We start from the raw sequence: 21,565 nt of genomic DNA, 5'->3' as shown, positions 1-21,565 counted from the left end.
TGAGTCTTTAGAGCCCATTGAAGGGATCTCATTCTCAGACATGCCTCTGGGACCAGAAAGATGCAGGATGCCATGAGGCTGAGTAACCTTAAGAAGAAGTCGTAGGCCTGAAGATTTTGGGCATTTTGGAATTTGGAAACCATCTGAAGAATGTCTTGAGCCCTTGACATGGGAGGCGAGCTCTTTTCCAGGGATGTGTAATACAGCTCTTATATATTGGAGCTGTTGAGAAGGTGTCATTTTTGACTTCTTGGAATTGGAGGGAGAAGCCCTGTCTGTGGAGGAAGTGGCAGGTGACTTTCAGGTGATCCAGTGCCTAGTCGGCAGAACGTGCTCTGATCAGCCAATCGTCCAGGTAGGGGTAGACGTGAATCCCCCCCTCTTCCTGAGGTGCGCTGCCACCACTACCATAAGTTTGGTGAAAACCCTCGGGGTGGAGGTCAATCCGAATGGCAGGAATCGAAACTGATAGTGTGAGTCGCCAATAACGAACCTCAGGTATTTTCTGTGCTCGAGATGAATCGGCACATGAAAATAAGCATCCTGGAGGTCCAAATGACACCAACCAATCCTGAAGTTGAAGGGCCTGAAGGATCTGAGAAAAGGTAACCATCTTGAACTTGTCCTTCCTGAGGAACTTGTTCAAGTTTCTTAAGTCCAGGATGGGTCTCAGTCCATCCCTTGTTCCTCTCCGCTTCAGGTACTGGTTCTATAGCACCTTTCTCCAGCAGGGTTAGAACTTCCTGCGGTAGGAGTGGGACTGAAAACTTCAAATGGTGTCTCCCTGGTGGATTGCTTTATGGTTGCATTAGAAAAGGAAGGCAGTAACCTTGGGCTATTATTTCTAGAGCCGAAACAACTGAAGTAATGGCTCGCCATTCTTGCAGATGCTGCGACAGCCTGCCTCCTACAAGTGTCTTGTGATGCAAGTCCTCAAAGTGGTTTTGTGGCGGTTGCTGCAGCCGCTGATGGTAGAGAGGCTGTAGCTGGAGCTGGCTTTGCAAGTTTTCCTCATCCACCGCGAGTGGCCTTTCTCTGGCCCCTTTGACCGGCCATTCCTCTCGCCTTTCCATATGAGAAGTAACGGTAGGATCATCCCCTCCAAGATTGACCTGGTGCACGAAAAGGCTGAGGTTGCCTAATGGCAGCTCCCAAGGACTTGGCAGCTGCCTTTGAGGTCTGCAACCTCTCAAGGCTCTAATCAGCCTTGCTGCCAAAAAGGTGTGACCCGTCAAAGGGATGTATACGAATTGTTCGAACTACAATTGTTCGAATTACAATTGACCTTTGCACAATTGACTGAATTGTGAAGGTCAATTGTTACATATATGCGGGGGAAACCCTATATATATATATATATATATATATATATATATATATATATATATATATATATATATATATATATATATATATATATAGTCAATCAATTCGGTAATTCGAACAATTGTATTCGAACAATTTGGGTAATACCTGTCAAAGGACATGTTCAGGAGACGGTTCTGCACGTCTGGTGCGAAGCCAGACTTCCGTAACCATGCAAATCTGCGCATTACCGTGCTAGTGCCCATGGACCTGCTCACACTATCTACAGTGTCCAATCCAGATTCAAGGGATTCCTGCATAGCCTCCTTTCCATCTCCAACAAAGGCTAGGAATCCTTCCCTTTCGTCCACTTCTGGTATGTGCTCCGCCGCCATTGCAATGCACTCCCACAGAGTGTACAAAAACTTTGCCAAGGCACATGTGGAGTTGGCTGATTTTAACGTCATGCTCCCAGCTGAAAATACCTTCCGTGTCCAGCCATGCACACGCTTATCGTCCCTGTCCGGAGGGATAGAAGGGTACGCCAGTTTGTTAGAAGCTGTGGCTGCCTGTAGGACCAAACCTTCGGGAGTGGGATGTTTAGACAGATAGCTGGGTAGCTACTCGCAGGGCGGTATTTTGAAGTAAAGGATTTATTCACTGGTGGAATAGAATCCGGAGTCTCCCAATTTTTGGCCACCCTAGTTTGCAAGGCTACATGAAAAGGCAGTATTGGGTCTTCAGTAGGACCATGATCCAATATATCTGTTAGATCATCTTGGATGAATTGGGCTGGAGGTCTGGCCCATCCTAAATAATCTATTACCTTTGTCATTAGCTGACGGTATGATGGACTGGCATGTTCTCCTGGTTCTGGCCTACCAAAGTCATTTTCAGGAGATGTATCAATACCACTTGCATTGTGTAGTGATTCAACCAAATCCCTCAACCTGCTTTCTTCTGAAATCAGGCATTCTGGGACATTTGGAGTGCCATATTCCAGCCCAAAAGGTACATTCTCCTCATCAGACTTCTCCTGTTCCTCAAAAATTGCGGTCAGAGACTCGAAGAACTTCTTCCTAGGAAAAGGTTTGAAAACCTTTTCTGGGAGAGGTGGGAGAGTATTAATGGGTCCTGAAGGCATTACAGGTCTTGTAGCCTTCTCTTTCTTTTTCTGTCTGATTTTGCTGAACTGGAGGTTTCGGCACCGAAGGCTCCGGGGTCGACGTCGACAAAGGCGTTGACGCAATACCCATCTTTGACGGCGCCGGCTTCGAGGGCGTTGAGGCGATCTTCGAAGACTTGCCCTTTGAGGTGTATTCTGTCTCGGACGGTGTCAGTGACCTCGAGCGGTCGACTCGAGCGGCTTTTCTCGCTCGGCATCCTAGAAGGTTCTCTATCCTTCCTCTTTCAATCACCCGGGCTCGAGGGTGCACGACTGTCGGAGCGATGACGCTCCCGGCCGGCTTCCGAGGAAGGCATGGACCGAGGCTTCGCTTTCTCGAACACCTCCATCATTTTGACCCTGAATGCTTCCCATTCTTCGGATGATGAATGTTTAGTGGGACATTTCATCCTTTTTGGGGATTCGTCTGAGGACAAGGTCGAGGAGGACCTGTGGCGGCGTTTCTTCGATTTTTTCGTCGAAGACGACGAGCGATGGGAATCGCTTCGGGACCTGGACCGATGCCTTTCGCGTCGAGGAGATTTCTCCTCAAGGGACCTCGACACTAGAGGCTTTACGGTTGGATTTGCGACTTATCTGTAGTTTTCCCCTCCTCTCTCGCAAGGCCTTCCCCGTCATCGCCTGCCACTTCGCACAGGCCTCCATGTCGCAGCCTTCTCTAAGGCACCACAAACACTCTTGGTGCGGGTCTGTGGTCGACATTTTTTAAGAGCACGACTTGTACTTTTTGAAACCCGATCTCGGGGTTGTGGTCGGCGTCGATGACGAGGACATATTCATATTATTTGTTCTATTCTCACAGAGAATCTCAGAGCGCGCCGTATCTCTGAAGCAACGTATACTGCGGAAAAACAGAACTGAGGCCAACGGGCGCCGTGCGTGCTACTTATACACCCGATGACGTCACCCTCGATGGAGGCCTTCAAGGGACCATCGGCTCAACGACATCGACGCACGGCACCCTCTGCCAAAATTTTTTGCCGAAGCAGCTAAAGCTGGATGGAATACATCTAAGATGAGGAATACGTTGGAGGACACAATCCACTCAAATTGGATTTCTGGAAAGAGCACTTCATTAATGTTTAACCATCTTGCAAATCTGAGGAGCACCCCTTTTTACTTTCATTTGTACAGAATGGGCTTAGCATCACAGAGTTAGGTGAAGTCTTTTGAATTAGAAGAACGAATAAACCTTTTGAAAATCATGCCTCCTTGTCATCTCCTGATTCTGACCTACCACACTCCTCATAGCTTTCCATACCTCGCAGTGCTCTATTTAGGCTTCCAAAGGATGGTTTAGCTAAGAGAATATGCACAGTGAAGAAGTATCTAAATCTCATCAAGCTCCCTCAACTGGGCATGGCCATTAAGATGGCCTAAGAATCCCTCAATGGCGTTTCCTGGTTTCTCAATGGCCAAGCATCTACTTATGCCATCACTAAGCTTATTTAGATTGGTTTTAAGATTACTAAGAATTAAAAACCCCATCTTGATGGAAGTGGGGTCTTTCTGGAGACTTAAACGAGAAGCAGTTAACTAGAGCATACATTCCAGTGAACAAAAGTGAAGGGGCATTTTAAAACACCAAGCCCGAGTGGCTAAGAAATAACGAGGCGACCAGGGAGTGGAACCGGAGTGCATTTTTATACCTAAGACCGAACATACTGTGAACCAAGAGAAGGCATCCTGTTTAAATGTTTGTATTGCACTTTTCCTAGTTTGGCCCCTTCCTGTAATAATGCGTAATAAACACTGTTCCTTCTTTTAATAAATATATCTATCCCTACTTAAAATTGATCCTTCTATGCTTTGTGACATACACATCACTCAATTAGTGCACCTCTGATTACAATTCACACCATATGAGTGAAACAGTGCACCAAAATCTGGATTTTACACTGAATGAGTGAACTGTGCTCTGAAGCATGCAACACACTATGAAGGAGCTTGTATTCTCAAATATGAGACTTGCATCAAAAGACTGAGGCTGTACTGTAAAGTGAGATGCGCTTTGAATGATATTTTGTTCTGATGTGTTACATACACAAACAAATATAAGTGTGATCTAGGATGTGGGATTCACACCCAAACAAGTGAGACTTCAAGGACAGAGACTCATAATAGAGTAAAATTTAGCTGAACGGTACAACATTTTCACATGAGTAAGTAGTTCATACCAGTGAGTCAAACTCTCCTCCCAGGTACAAGGGTCATATAAAATAGGAGAGTGCTTCAACGTGTGAGACTTAGAAGCAACATGTGAGACTGCTTTTGGTGGTCAGATGGACCCCAATGGGAGAGACTTGTTCTGAGATATGTCACATCCAAAAAGTGAAACTGTGATTAATGGTAAGGCTCCCACCCCGAGTGTGAGGCTGCAATTTTTAGACTCTGCAAATAAACTGTGCTCACAGTGATACTCACCAATAATAAGTGAAACTGACTTACAAGCTGCGAGATTTGAACACAATCACTAAAGTGAGACACACAACCAATAAGTTAAATGCGCTTGCAGGATTAAGACACATCCACTGATTGGGACTGTGGTCCGAGGTTGCACCCAGTGAGCCAGTCTGATCTGAAGCGTGATGTTCATACTCTAAGAGGAAGCTTGTGTCCCATGGTGTAAACTATGGGTCACAGTGTTAGACTCCTGCACAACGAGTTAGACTTTTCAGTATAATGGACGACTCGTTTTAAGTAAGTTAGACTGCTCCAAAATGCGAGATTTATATACTATGATTGAAGTAATGCTCCGAGCCAACGAGTGACTTCAGCAATGCTTGATGCTCACACTGAGCAACACGGCTTTCCACCGCTTGATAACCGCGCGCAATGTGAAAGACTATGATTCAATGTGTGAAACTCTCCCTGAGACGTTTAATTTAAGGGTGAGCTTGCGCTTGCACATGAGAATCACACCGAATCATCGGTATAAACCATGCAGAAAAGAATCGTTGGCGGGCCTAAAACATTTTGCGAAAATAAGTATGACATACAGCTGTTAGATGGCTGGCATTTTGATGCTGTTTACTACCCGTCACTAATCCTCCATTTCATTCTGCATCATGAAGCCTTTTTCATGGAGAGGTTCTTGCTACTACCAGGCCCGATTAGTGGGCATTCTGTGCACCATACTGACTGGCGAAAAGCGAGGCATTCGGCATTCTGTGCTCATAAACTAAAGGGCAAGCATTATGCAGCACAGAAATTGATGAAAAGGCGCTGCGTGTATATTCGGTGATGGCCAGGCCTCCTAGGGCACAGTAACTGATGGACTGGCATTCCAATGCATAAAAAGCTTTGTAATCCCCTTAACCAATAGACACCCGGGGGTGTAATATGGGATAGATCATGTCGTAGATAACATACACTTTCAATAAAGATGCAATAGCTATCTATATGTTGTCAGTAGAAATAGCAAACTCGTATTACAATTCAAAAATTTAAAGGGTTGTACAATACTTCGTAACCCCAGATCAATAGCAATGCATTGTATTTTTTTAAAAAAATTTATATATAAAATACAAAAGATTTGTAAGAATAATGAGCCCAATCATCTAATCGCCGAACTCATCAATAACACGTCAATCATACTAAAATGATAAGGGCTGCACAATGAATTACAATTCCATGCATCAAAGACATGTCTTTATGGATAGTTAAGACACGTCTTTATGGATGGATAGTTAAGTAAAGACAATTGGGTTGTGACTGGAATTCCATGCATCACAACAGATGGACAGGGATGATAGGCAAAGTAGCAGATCAGGCATTCAATTGCCAACCAATAGCAAAACATTCCATAGCACAGTGACCTATGGTCACCCTTGCAGGCACATCAACTGATGGGCATGGGCAGGTGCCTATGTCCCTGCAACTGTTGATCAATCAATCCATGAACATTAACTGGTGGGCACACATTTTGTACACAGTAAATAACCAACAAGCCATTCTATGAAAAAGTACATAACAGTAGTCATGCTGCCTGTAGCAGAGTAATTGATAAAGAGGCCTTCTGCAAGCATTTTACAAAATGTTAATCAATAGAATAACGTCATGTTGAAAATGACTGGATTGCAGGTTGCACTTGCACCTTGTGTTAAAAGTAATAATTGGTAAATTGCATATATAGGAAAGACGTATTGTAGGCGAGGCAAAGGCTAGAGATGCATGCACAAACACTGATGACCCGTTACAACATGGCCGCCGCCATAAACCACCATTCAGTTCGAACTATGCCAGATTGAGTAACATGGAAAAGGAGAAGGGATAATGAAAGTTAACCATAGAGTGTACTGTTAGATGTTAAAAGTGTCACTGGGTGTGTTCTATTTTGTGTGTGAACAAGCGGCAAGGAGCCGCGAAATGCATCTCTACGTGTGGCGTTTCTTTTTTTTTTTTAATGACTTCCCAAAAATAAACTGGATATTATGAGGAACGGTTGTTGGGTTGATTTTTTGAATTGTGGCGGAATCATGAGCTGGTGTGCACTTTGATATATATATATATATATGATTTCAAAAGGAGTCCAACTAGGGGTCGTCCCTCTCTCACCAGTCTTCTTGGGTTCCCCCTTCACCCTAGCCCAGAAATCCCTGATCCCAGAGATGGTCACCAGAGAAAATCTGCCTGGCGTTTGGGTGCCTGAAAGGAACCTTTTTATCCATCTTACTCCTTCTGGGGCCTTCTAGGTGGAACCTGAACTAGTGTCTTACAATAAGAATGATATGAGGAACTGGTACCTTACAACCACCCAGGTCTCACCTAATCGTCTCCCTCTCATACTCACATACTCCTTACCCTGATGTTCTCTCCTACCTTTCCCTTTCTTCAAGTCTCCTCCATTCTCTTCCTGTCATTCACTATTATTTCTCTCTATTTCTCTCATGTTATTGAGCCTCATGTCTACCCCTGCTCTCCCTTTACTCTCCACTACTTTCCACTCTCCACCCCTACTACTCTCTAACCAACCTTCTCTCACAGTCAAAACCACTTCCACTCTCCTACTCACCCTCCACCTGGCCACTCGTTACATACCTCCTCCCTTGATCTCACAAGAACAACCCACACTTCCTTGTTCTTCCTTTACCTGGTCATCCTCCTCCTCCCCCTTTTACTCTCAGCTGGTTTTCCCGGGCCAATCTCTGCTTTGCTTTCCCCCAGGGACTGGGTTACAGAGATGGGAAATCATAAAGCGACCCTTAAGCCTTGCCCCCTTTTCAAACGCATGTCTGCATGTGTCTTGCTGTGGCAGCCCAGAACAGTAATTGTCAATTTCAAGGTTTGTTTTCCATGTAACAATAGCGTCCAGATTTCCAGTCTGCAGTGGTTCTATGGCTTTCTGTCTATGGAACACATCTCCCGCTGGCAGGTCAGAGACTCTTTCCCTCTCCACGAGGACTTCTGGGATACTTAATTTTGAAATGGAAGATGTGATATCGCCAGCTCACCCATGTCACGTGGGAAGGGACACGGGTTGGTGGGGAGGAGCCAGGAATAGTTAAGGAACGTCATTTCCCGTTATGTGGAAGTTGATTAAAGATGTGTTTTACAACAGTCCCTGTCTCGGTCTCTGTTGATTGAGTGACGTTTAGGGCCTGCATGGTCGAGTGTTTATGAAAGCACCTCAGATATTACATTGGCGAAGAGGGAAATTCGTATTCCCCATGACACCGGCATCCTCTCTCCGCTGCTTCAAGCTCGTGGCTTTGCAGCGCCACTCGAGTTGTAGGCAGTCGGCCCAAAACGGAAGCAAAGGAAAAGGTAAGCGGGTTTGGAGGACGAATGCTCCCCGCCAGCTGGCTACTCCCATTCCACATTCCGGGAGGGTGTGAGCAGCACCCCGCTGACGGCAACGAGCAACACCTGCGGGTGGAGCGCAACGGCTCCCCGCCACCACAGCACTCCGGGCGGTTGGAGACCAAGGTTCTCCTGCCAACGGCAACGTTCTGTGAAGGAGGGGCAGAATAAGCGGTTGACGTGTGGGCCTCCCGTCCACACGCAACAACGGGTGTCAGAGAGCGCGCGCTCCCGGTTTGTTTTCGTATCATCTTCAAGGCGGTTGGAGTTAAAATCTCCCGCCTGCAGGCGCCACCAAGTGGTGAGAAAGCAGAAGGCACAAGGATTTATTTTTTTCTCTCCTCTCTTCTTTTTACAAAAACAGCCTGCAGCAAAAGAAATACATGACAGAAAGACTGCACAACAATCCTATACCATCACAAGTCTTCAAGGTAGGACTAATCATTTGTGACAAGAATAACACAACCTTTGTCAGTGGCACAATAAGATGACTGATGAGTCTGGAGAGGACTCACTAACTGTACAATACCCACAAAGATGTCTGACAGCCTAATAGCTCAGCTGCCATCACATTTTCATCTCGGTGACACTGGCACTCTAGGGCCAAGATGGAAAAGATGGTTAAGAGACTTTGGAGTGTGCTTGAAAGCAGTGGGTCCGCTGGATGAGAAGAAACAGTCTATTAATCCATGCAATAGGTTCAAATGTGAGGGACATACTGGACAAACTCCCAGAAGAAGACACAGACATACACAAAACTAAAAAACAACCCTCACAGACTATTTTACACCTCACACGAATATGGACTATGAAAGACACTTTCACGCCACTAAACAAACTAAAGGTGAAACTATGGATGCTTTTGTAATGCGACTCAGGGTAAAGATGAAACATTGCGACTTCAACAAGTATCCCAATGAAGAAGCTCTCCGCTCAAATCTTAGTTGGATGCGAGAGTGCTGATTTCAGGAAACGGCTATTACAAAAAACCCAAAATCTAGAAGAAATTCTACGCCTAGCCCGATCAGATGCAGCACTAGCAGCACAGGTAGAAGGACTGGATGACATCAAGATTTCCCATGGAAAGCTCAAAAGTCTAAACAAATCGGAAAGCGCTGCAAGAGGCAACAGTGACCCATTCTGCTACAGATGTGGACATGAATATCCACACGAAGGACAATGCCCTGCCATGGGTCAGATATGCTCTGCATGTGGAGGAGAAAAATCATCACAAAGCGGTTTGCTTCATATATCATAGCAAAATGAGAGGCGCTGTGAGAAACGAACAGCACACACCCGACAGGGACCAGAGACATATAAGCCCACCTTATGTGTCACATCACCAGAGTGACCCCGCACATCGGAAACATCGAGAGGAACAGATGGATACAAGACCCAAGCGAGTGGAAAGACAATAAACCCACATCCTCAAGACAAAGGAGAAGACCGAGAAGATATGTCAGATGCTTGATCGAATAATCACAGTCTGACAGTGCGTCCAGTGCCTCCTCAGAGGACAACGCTAAGAAAAGTGGGAGACACAAAGGAGAACCAAGGAAAATGGGCTACTTATACACCTTAGGGAACCCTATGGCCAAGGAAAACAGCCCGACCCCGATGATCCAAGTCAACAAAAAAGCAGCAGAATTCTTGATAGACACTGGAGCCACAGTTAATGTAATCAGTAAAGAGGTATATGACAGCATACCAAATGCCCCCTGGCTTCAGCCAGCTAGAACACTAATTTTTCCATATGGATCAAAGACACCGTTGGCCTGCAAAGGTTTCTTCACAGCGTCATGCGAATACTGAGACCATGCATGTCCTTGAAGTGGCCACGGAAAGCGGGTGCATCCTCAGTTACAAGGCAGCCATCGAAATGGGCCTCATACATGTCCTATACAGACTAATGGTGCACAAGTATCTGGACCCCACAACGAGTATCAAACAGGTATTCCCCACTCTGTTTAAAGGTCTGGGCAAGCTGAAAGACCGTCAAATAGAATGACACATTAACACCAGCATCACTCCAGTGGCCCAACATTACTGGAGAATCCCCATTAACATACAAAAACAGGTTGAAGACGAGCTGGTCCAACTGCTAGAGGCTGATATTGAGCCAGCGGAAGGCCCCACACCCTGGGTATAACCCATAGTGCCTGTTCCAAAAAGGGACTCATCTGACATTTGCATATGTGTGGACATGCGACGCCCAAATGAAGCCATCATGAGAGAACGTCACCAAGCTCCCCGAATCACAGATATGGTACACCTCCTCAACGGAGCCACAATCTTCTCAAAGCTGGACAACAAAGGCTACCATCAATTAGAACTCAATAAAAAGGTCCAGGTACATCACAACATTTACCACTCATCCAGGTCTCTACAGGTACAAACGACTCAGCTTTGGAGTGTCGTCTGCAGCTGAAAGTATTCAGTCAAAAATGTACAGTGTGATCAAACATGTACCAACTGTCTGAACTACAGCGACGCCTTATTGGTTTTTGGTCAGACACAGGAACAGCATGACGACACGCTCATGAGAGTTTGCATGGCACTGGAAGAGCCTCATCTCGCATTAAATAAAGAGAAGTGTGAATTTCGTTAAAGGACATTATGATTTTTCGGTCACATTTTCTCAAAAAAGAGAATGACACCCGACCCAGAGAAAGTCTGTGCTCTCAAAGGTGCTGAATCACCGAAATTCTGTCACCTAACTTCGATCATTTCTGGGTTTGGCGAGTTATTGCATGCGATATATTAAGGACTTCACATTCGTCAGTGCCCCACTCAGAGCGCTCACCAAGCTCAACTCAGACTTCAAATGGTCCGACGAGTGCCAAGAAGCATTCCAAGCGATTAATGAGCGAATTGCTGATGCCAAAAACATGGCTTTGATCCAAGGAAGCACACAGAACTAATAGGTCTAGGGGCCATCTTGACACAACTAAATCACATGGATGGACAAGCTAAGTACATAGTGTCATATGCAAGCCGGAGCCTCTCCAAAACCGAACAGGCCTACTCACAAGCTGAGAAGGAAGTTCTCACAGTAGTTTGGGCCTGCAAACATTTTCACTTGTTCTTGTATGGGAAGCCATTTACAGTTGTCACAGACCACAAGGCACTATTGTTCCTATACAGCAACTCCCAGGCCAAGATGCCCCCAAGAATAAAACGCTGGGCTTTGAGATTACAAGACTATCATTTTGACATAATACACAGGCCAGGGAAGGAACACAATCCTGTAGAATTCCGGTTGAGACACCCAAACAAAGATTGCCAGACAGCCCCATCCACTGCAGACCAACACATCAGATATTTGGTTCAAGGGAACACCCCACCAGGTCTTGATGCAGAACAGATAGCTCGAGAATCCAACGCCGATCAAGAACTGCAAGTCATAATGAGATGCCTAGAAACCGGTCATTGGAAACATGCAAAACAACTCAAAGAAAGCGTGGGGGAAGAAGCAAGTCAAGACATAACATGGTTGCTGGCCATGAAGGAAGAGCTTGCAAAATCAGATGACGGTCTACTACTGAAAGGCACAAAACTAATAATCCCTCGCAGTTTGAGACAAAGGGTCCTCGAGTTAGCACATGAAGGACACAGAGGGATAATATCCACAAAAAGGATGCTGAGACAAAAGCTGTGGTTCCCTCAACTTGACGCACATGTGGAAGAACTACTCAAAAACTGCCCCATCTGTGCAGTAGTAAAACCTCACACTAGACCTGAACCCCTTAACATGACAGAGTTGCCGGAAGGAGTATGGGAGGAAATCGCTGTGGACCACTATGGCCCCTTGGAAGGAGGTGAACACATCTTTGTAGTGGTTGACTAGTATTCACGTTTCCCGGATCTACAGATCGTGCCATCCACTGTAGCCTATCACACTATTCCGGCGTTAGATATAATGTTCGCCACTTATGGCATCCCAAGAATTCTAAAGACGGACAATGGGACTCCTTTCACCGGACAAGATTTTAAGACATTCGCAGAGTATATGGGTTTCCACCATCGAAAAATAACTCTGTTATGGCCTCAAGCCAATGGCACATTTAGAGCGATTCATGTGCAACATTAAGCACACCACTCAAATAGCTTGATTCACAGGAGAACCCCTGGAGAAACTACTACGCCAGCTGATGCGAGACTACTGTAACATCCCTCACTTCACCACAGGGAAAACACCATCAGAGGTGATGTTTGGAAGAAATACAAGGACTAGACTACCCCACCTCTCCTTGGAAGAAGACCAGTAAAAGGGTGATCTTGAGATGAGACAACAGGACACCTCCAAGAAGGCCGACATGGAGAGCTGCTGATCAGAAAAGAAGGGCGCAGGAAAGTAATCTAGAACCAGGAGATTTTGTCATCGTGAAGCAAACGTAAAGTCGTAAGAACATGGCTGCATTCAACGAAGAACCCCTCACCATAGTGGGAACAAAGGGTTCTCTTGTCACCGCTGAATGTAACCAAAAGACTAACAAGAAACTCCTCGCACTTCAGGAAAATGCCTGGATTTATACCTGCCACAAACCACAGTTTCGTAGAATATCCATCAGATTGGGATGCACCCTATGAAGGAGATCAAGAGGACTCCTGCTCAGAAGCTCCACCGCGCATGTCGCCAAGGCCTGCAGAAGAAGCTAACTGGAGACCCCAAAGGACTCAGAAGAAACCATATCGGCTCATCAAAGAAATGTTTTGAAGAAGCAGAACTTTATGTTTAGTATGGGGGGGTGGGGGGGTGATGTCGTCAGCTCACCGATGTCACGTGGGGAGGGACACAGGATGGAGGGAAAGGATAGGGGCCAGGAATAGTTAAGGAATGTCAGTTCCCGTTATGTGGAAGTTGATTAAAGACGTGTTTTACAATACTCCCTGTCTCCGTCTCTTTGTGATTGAGTGACGTTGAGGGCCTGCATGGTCGAGTGTTTAGGAAAGCACCTCAGATATTACAGAAGAGAGAAAACTAGCCACAATAAGGTTAAGTGGGGGGCGCTGTTTCGTGTGACGAAGATGGCAGCCTAAGTCATAGGCTCAGGAGCCCGGGACCTCTTCACAACGCATCCCTCGCATTATCGGAATAACCTTGCACGACCGCTACCATTTTTCGCATGCCGCACACCATTGGCGGGATAGGCCTCGCCTGCTACCCACTTGCGGAGATACCTTTCCGTACAATCCTAAATGCCCCACCTGGTACACTGCTCCAACACCACGGCTACAGGGTATAACGTTCTTTCATCGCCAGGCATTTCTACGCCTGCAATTTAAACGTGTACAAATTACGAATACGTTTATTGAAATTTGTTGGGCGGGAGGGAGGGCAGATAAGGAGTTGGGGGGGTTGGGAATAGTAAAAAAAAAAAAATGGTGGGAGGGGGACCCTCCCAAAAAAAAAAAAAAACTTTTTCGTAATTTTATCCACATTTAAAAGGCAGACGTTATAAAGCCAGCGGATGAAAGAACTTAGAACCGGCCAAAGGCGGTGGTAAGAAACAAAGTTCAATAAACATTTATACTAAGGCCACACCTAAAATCCAGGGAGATGTCGAGGGTGACGGCAGTGAACCACTACTGTCGGAGAAACCCACTGAGCTACATCGCATGATAGACTATATGTGCGAAGGTTTTACAATCAGTGCTATAAAGTCATGTATGGAAAAAACTGATACACGAGTCACCGAGGTTGAGGCTTGAGTGGGGACAATGGAAGACATCATGGCACTGAGGGCAGATGTAACCTCCCTCACTAGACAGGTGCAGTCTATCAGCAAGAAGAATGAAGACCTTGAATCTGACGCAAGGTGCAATAACCCATGAATCATAGGTGTTCCGGAGAACAGTCTAGACGGCCCTATGGAAGACTTTGTCGAGCACACGCTGCCAGCCTTGCTGGATGGCCCTAAACTCTTGCCACAGTTTGCAATAGAGCGTGCTCACCACCTCTCAAACCAGGTGCCCCTCTACGGTCAATAATTGCCTGAGTTCTTAACTTTCGTAACAGGGATGCTTTGTTGGAGGCTGCCAGGGCAAAAGGGGAGTTAATGCTAGGTTCTAGCAGGATCCACCTATATACAGATTTCTCGGCACAACACGAACAAAAATGCTTTTTGACCGCAAAGACGAGGCTCTGTGACCTGGGTGTTAAATATGTAGTGATGTACCCAGCGAAGCTCAGGATCGAACACACCGGTATTTTTCTTCACAATAACGGAGGAGGCCATGAAATTCCTGGATGATCATTTCCCTCGATGACTCCTACACATCAAGATTACTCAAGTCCCCCTGGGTCCGTCCTTGTTGGGAAGCTGGTTCTACAACTCATTGGGATGCCATCGCTTGCATTAATCCACTTTTTAAATCTTTCTGCTACAACTTAGCTTTCAATATGCCATAAATGCACTAATCATTTGTATTCAATATGTAAGGCTTGTTGTGATGTAGGCTGGGCTGCAGTCGGTGTGCTGCCCCCAATGCATGGTTGCAAGGACAGTTGGGGTTTTGGGTGTGGGGAATTCATTCCTCTGATTGGGATGGGGTGGGGGAGTGAGCTGGGGAGTTGGGGGGAGGGGGGAGGTAAACAAAATGTGCATGACATGTGGGTTAAGTTAACGAAACAGCGGTATCCCTCTAGTATTATCTTAACGGAGTACTTATACTCTGCTCACTCTGGGCTTACAATCAAATTGGCGCGCAGATTAGATGGCGGATAAGACACTGTTGCATGAGCGGGAATGTGCGTGGACTGGGTAACTGTGTGAAAATGCGTGAACTCCAATTATACATTGAACAGCATAAGATCTGTGTACTGGCAATAGGAGTGTGACAAATTCGCTAGGACCTGGGGTACACAGCGCTACTATACAATCTACTCTACTCAATGCCGCGGAGACAAGACCCTTATTCATAAAACAACCCCGTATGTACACAAATGGGCACATAAAGACCCAACGGGTCGCTACGTTTTGACACACGGAGTTCTAATGGGCTGGGGAATAGTCATGATGAACGTATACGGACCAAACAACGAGCCAGACTTTTACTCTCAGATTACAGACCTGCTGGCACTGTACCCCTCGGTGCCCATACTGTGGGGTGGAGATTTCAATAAGATTATGGATACCAATCTCGATAGATCTGGGTGTACAGCCCAGGGGCTGTCCTTGCGACAATAGAAGGCCAAACCAGACTGGGGATGGTGGATGCCTGGAGACTGCTGCATCCGTCGACCCCCACATATTCCTTCTATTCCAGAGTGCATGACTCATGTATTGACATGTGGTTGATAGCAGCTACTCTGTCAACATTGTAGGGGCGGTAGCCTGCCCAGGTGTTTCTCTGACCACTTTCCTATCACATTGACACTTGCGCTGGGGGAGGCTGCAGAGGCGAAACGTCCATGGAGACAGAAGCCACTGGCACTGTTAGACCCAGTGTTCACGGCTGAGATGGGGAAATGTGTCGAGGAATACTTTGCGATTAACACTGGCTCGGTCGGCACTCACTCAACCCTATGGGACTCATTTAAGGCATACATCTGCGGCATGGCCCTGGCTAAGGAATCCGGGTTCATCAGAGCAATACACTGTAATATCAAAGTGTGCGAGGATACCCTTACTCGACTTGAGACAATAAGCTATGGCTTTGGCTCCAGTTACACTCTGTGACATGAAAAAGGAGCTTGATAACTTTAGAGAGCATGCAGACAGAGAGCAATTGTTCTTGGACGAAGACAGAGAGCAAAGGTTCTTGGAACATCCTGGAGTGGCTACGAGGTAGGCAAGGGGGACCATCCCGGTAGACTGCTGGCCAGGGTATTGCGGCTCGAGGGAGGAAGCCAACATATTCTGGTTGTCCAGGACATGTCTATGCTGGTGCACTTGACGTCCGACTTGAACCAGGTGTTTCACTCCTTCTACACTACACTTAACACTAACACGGATGAGAAGACGTTACCCGAGGTTGAATATTTCCTTAATGGTCTGCGGCTCTCTGTTCTGTCTGACGGGGCTAGGGAGACGATTGATGGTCCGATGTCCAATGAAGAGCTAGGCCGGGCTATTGATGCACTGCTGTCCGGTAAAGCTCTGGGTGAGATGGTCTGACAATGGAGTTCTATAAACACTTCAAATCTCGCCTCGTCCCCCAATTGGCTGCCCCATGGGAGGAATCCTGTGCACTGGGAGTACTCCCTCCTACACTTCGAGAGGCAGTTATTATGGTATTGCTCAAACCTGACAAGCCGGTGACACACTGCGCCTCCTATCGGCCCCTTTCACTAACCAATTCAGATGTTAAATTACTGGACCTTCGACTCACCCCGTATATGACACACATAATCCACCCGGATCAGTCAGGCTTTGTTCCCGGCCATTCCACAGCTTTAAATTTGAGTCGCCTCTTTAATATCCTGGCCCAGATTGATCCCAGTGCGCAGATGGTGTCAGCTACGATTGATATCCAGAAGGGCTTTGACTCTGTCGTGGCAGTTACTTTGGGCGGTGATGGATGGGTGCAATTTGGCGCTCGATTCAACTCCTAGGTGCGGTTGCTTTATACGCTTGCAGTCACTAGGGTCTGCACAAAAGGGCGGTTCTCAGATCCTATATCTATCTGGAGGGGGATTCGTCAGTGCGTCCGTTCTCTAAGCTGATTTTTGCCATCGTGATGGAACCCGTAGCCGACCTGATTCGGCATAAACACTCTGAGGGATCAGGCTATCAGGCACACTGGAGATCGACTCGCTATATGCAGATGGCGCTTTACTTTCTGTGCGTGACCCATCCAGCTCAAATCCTACACGACATCCTCGCCGTCGCCGCCCTGTAACTATAACAAATTATTATTATTTGAAGCTCTCTGGATCACCCATCCTGCTCTTCCAGGCCATGGTGCAGAATTTCTCAGAGAAGATCATCCTATACTCCCCCGGCAGGCCTTTAAGATCCAGCAACAACGTACTTCTAACACGTTTTTAATGCATCAAAAAGAGACTCTACCGGGGCCACTCCAAAGAAATATCACCCGAGACCTTTAAAAACCACAGACAAACTCAATTTCAGAAGGACATTGCGCAGAGTAAAGTTAACAGACACAATGAAGTCATTCTCTACATCAGTCAGAAATACCAGATCTGTTAGCTATTTTTGCTTCATGCTACATAACCTCTGACACTGAAGTGGTTCTGCATGCAGCACCATACATAACATCATATAGGTAAAGCATAGGGGAGCACAGGATGTCTACAAGAATATCCATCAAATCACTGAGCTCATATTGTAATAATAGACATGTCAGTGAAGGATATACTTTTGTTCTTAGGCAGGGTAAATGACATGGTCACAAGTCTGCTGTTTTAGGGACCATTACAACAATCTCAGGTCATCTCTTTAATGCCTGCACTAAAGAAGGCCATGTCCCCGACACCTTATAAATGTGTGGTCATGTGAAGTCCTCAGAATATTCGACACATCCGGCTAGCTTTTCTATTTTTGAAAGGATCATGCAATACATAGCAATTTTGCAAACTAGTGCAGTTCCTAAACATAAATAATTTTTTGGGAAAATGTTCAATCTAAATATTGCCATTCAGACGGTACAAACAACACTACTGGAACATGTCAAGAAAGCCTTAACATTGTTTTCTTCAAGTGACTAATGCAAACATTGTGTGCACTGTTTTCTACACAATGTAAAACACAAATGTTGCAGTGAAACATTGTGTAAAGGTGCAGAAGGAGGAAGCTGACACAAAGGTAGCATGTTTGGGGCTAAAGACTTACTGCATAGGAAGGAAAAAGAAAACCTATCTATCCCTAGTCCTAAGAGGGGTTTCTGAGCCTAAACTACAGAGATAAGGTGACCGTCAGGATGTCTGTCAACTCAAAAGTGTCCACTGTCCTGTGTCAAGGACCCTTACTTCTGTCCCTTACACTAGAAACTAAACAATAAGGCAGTACTGGTCTGGTTCCAGGGGATCGACTCCCTTCTCCCGGGTTATGGTTTCTGGTTTGTTGGGAATAGCTCCCTTGCCCTGATGGTAAAGTTCCAAACAATACTTTATGGTGGGCCAGGAGAATGTCTCCCTTCTCCTGACGTCTGTCTCAGATAGCCCGGTGTAATGATGCCCTTCACCAGGCCTTTTTGACCTTCCTGCCAGCCCAGGTCTACCAGGAGGAATGACTCCCTTCTCGTGGTATCTTGTTATCAGTTCCTTACAACCTTATAGAATGACTCCCCTCCCGAGGTCTTCTTTACATTAGTCTGCACACCTACAGCACTCAATTCTTAGTATTAGGACTGTCCACAACCTTGGCTTCTCTTCTTTGATCTGGCCAACTTGGTTCACTCTGCTGCCAAGTAATTCCACAAGAAATATCAAGTCCCCTCTATGGTGTTTGGGGTCCTCAACCCTTCCCTGGTAGTTAACGGGCTTCGTTCCACCACTGTGTTGAGGAGAAAGTTTGTAGACTGTGTGCCACCCAACAATTACGATTGCAAAGGGGCCTAAGGAAAACTGCATGCGCCCTCGTAGTAAGCCGTTTTGCGTCCCCTCTCTGTCTTCCGTGTCACACTTTACCTTGTTGGGGTTTTCAGCACGTCGTTGAGGCTTCCTGGGATGGCAGGCTTTTGGTTCGGCTTCTACAGCCTCTTGCTTTCTCTGAGGCTGTGCGACAGCATTCTCGACTGCCATCTGCATTCCTGCCTCCTCGCGACGCTGCTGTGCACAGTTCTGCTCCTGCGGACCCCCCGAACATCAAACGCGGCGGACTACCAGCATCCATGGAGCTCTCTCCCCCCGGATCAGCGATGCAGGTTTGAATCTCCTGCGTTCGATGTGCAGCACACCTGCCGTCTTCTGTGGCTGCCTGAGACCCAGTGTTTAGTCCATTGTCGATTTTTATGCAATCTTGCCAGCAGTGTCTGGGCCCATTGGATAAGTCCTTTGTCTCTTTCCCAGGTTTCAACTTCATTGCTTGGCAGGGCCAACTAATTCCAATGTTTGGATTACCTAGGTTCTTGTAATTCTTTGTCATCTAAGTACTTTCAGAATCTTGAGTTACTCTGCCTTATAACAGTACATAGGTCTACTGCCTACGAAGAAGTTAGCAGAGGAAGGAGAGGCTAGACTATATGGGGGTGTGATTTTCTAATAAGGGCTGTACCCTAGATGGTCTTATTTATCCCCAGAGGGGGAGTCCTTCGCCATGAGATCCTCATGCATTATACCACCTCCAGGAGGACTATCGGGTAGCTGCCTCACCTCCCTGGCCTCATGGGGAAGGACTAGAATTGTTAAACTTACATGTTGCTGGGGAAGAGATCAGGTTCTGACACAAATATACGTGAAAGGGTGGAACACACAAAGAATCATACTCTGATTAAAGCATAATGAAGCAAGAAAAAGGTAATTTAAATATCAAAAAAAGGAAGACAAATATGATATATTTTATATACTTGATCAAGGGTGGTTCTGGATTGTTTATGGTCCATCATCAAAAGCATTGCATCTCATAAGTAGTACTTTATTAATGTCAAATTTTCTCCCATATTAATGCTCTTGCATTTGCATTCTGAGCCCAAATTTAAATAGCCTAATTTACTCCAAAATAGTGTACACATCAAAGGAAAGCAGACATATAACAGTCAGCGGTAGGCCTTGCTTAGGATCAGTACTGTTTTTGTGCATAATGATGTTTATTTTAAGAACCTAAAATCAATGTTCTATAATTATTTGCAAATTACCTGAAACCTTTCAAGAAAAAACCACCAGAATGAATCCTGAAGAACAGCAACAGAAGCTTCAGACAGAAACATCTTCTTCCAAAACTTGCTAACTCTAGCCTGCAAACATAATGGGTAAAATGTGAGAAAAGATGAATTATGTTTTCGTTTATTAAACTGGATTCATGCATCCTTTATCCTCAACAAAAAAGGGTAGATATTTCTGTGATTAATGTTACCAATTCTCTGAATGTATAGTCGTTCAGAAGCCTGTAGTCAAGACAAACATACTTGCCATCATGGCTACAATGGAAGTGCATAACAATTTCTGTTTGCCCATCAGCAAATAAAACATCTTTTAGTAGACAGTAAAAGCTATTCAAAATAACAAAATCAAAAAAAAAATCAAGGGGCTCCATATATTTAGCGCAATACATTTTCTAATGTAGTATGTAAAAAGTCAAATTCTCTGCCTGGTACTCCTTTTTCTACAAACAAATATAATGCAGTATACTCTGCCAGCCACATACAATTTGCGGTTCTATGTCAGAATACACATTTGTTCTTCCTGACGAAAATCAGCAAAAACTCCCCTTTCCCACCATTTGTTGTGAAAGAATTTTCAGTAAAAAAAAAAAAAAAGAAAAATTGTGCTTCCACCCGTGACTGCTCAGGCCTACAAGCCATGCAGACCTTCATTATTTTTCCGTGACGTTTTCCCCCTCTACCTGTAATGTGTAACGAGATGATTTGATTATAGGTATTAAGGGGATAAGGTTTTAGTCTCTGTTAAGGGCTATACCAACTCGGCCGCACTGCAACTCTCACAAAGGTTGAAAAAGCTCAATCATCAAGACATATATGCTCCCCCTTCACTAACCGCCTCGTCACACCCAGATTCAGACTAGCCAGCTTCCCGGTCGTGGCAGCCAAACATCTAGACTAGTGCTAGTTTCGACACGGGCTACGTCTTCTTCAGGGCGAAATATTGATGGGTACTGCAATTCAACTAAACATACGACAAGGTGAGTGTATGCAATAATGTGTGATGTAGACACACGAGAGTGGAGAATAGGAAATGACAGCAACATTATTTGAAGTTCCTTCCTGGGTGACCTATTTTCACCATTAGTAGCTCTATGAAAATACGTGTACCCGGTACAGGATCAGCTCAAATGGGTCACTATACCATATTAATGTGTACTGAACTCGTGTTTGTGGTATATGAATTAAACTGCTAAATTGTGATGGGAAAGAGGCCCATCTAACTTGGCCGTTTGCTGTAACCAAATATATAAACATAATGGCCAATATTTACAGGTGCAATTCTCTTTACAATCCAGACTTGACTTATTACCGGGCACAGCTAACTACTAGCATACTCTTACTAATGTAACTGGCAAATTACTGAACTTGGACCTTAATGCAGTGTACTTATGGAGCTGGCCAACCTCCATCTCTGCTGCTCTAGCAGAAGGGTTGAGTGTGTTCAATACATGTGCACACTCTAAGTTACTAAACGATTTACTTACT

The 21,565-nt window shown here is 45.5% G+C and overlaps 1 protein-coding gene across 9 annotated transcripts in view; it reads right to left on the bottom strand.

The window, feature by feature from the left end:
- FAM227B (family with sequence similarity 227 member B) overlaps positions 1–21,565 on the bottom strand; it is a 1,598,354-nt gene that overhangs the window by 1,168,421 nt on the left and 408,368 nt on the right. For all 9 annotated transcript variants that reach the window (XM_069624770.1, XM_069624767.1, XM_069624774.1 and 6 more), the window contains one exon: positions 20,054–20,152. In XM_069624770.1, coding sequence (XP_069480871.1) covers positions 20,054–20,152 — 99 coding nt within the window. The remainder of the gene's footprint in view (positions 1–20,053; positions 20,153–21,565) is intronic.

This window comes from Ambystoma mexicanum, chromosome 11 (genome assembly GCF_040938575.1).
Source record: "Ambystoma mexicanum isolate Mex_15411 chromosome 11, UKY_AmexF1_1, whole genome shotgun sequence".
NCBI lineage: Eukaryota > Metazoa > Chordata > Amphibia > Caudata > Ambystomatidae > Ambystoma > Ambystoma mexicanum.
Note: the sequence above shows the minus strand (reverse complement) of the source record. Positions and strands in the feature narration are given on the sequence as shown.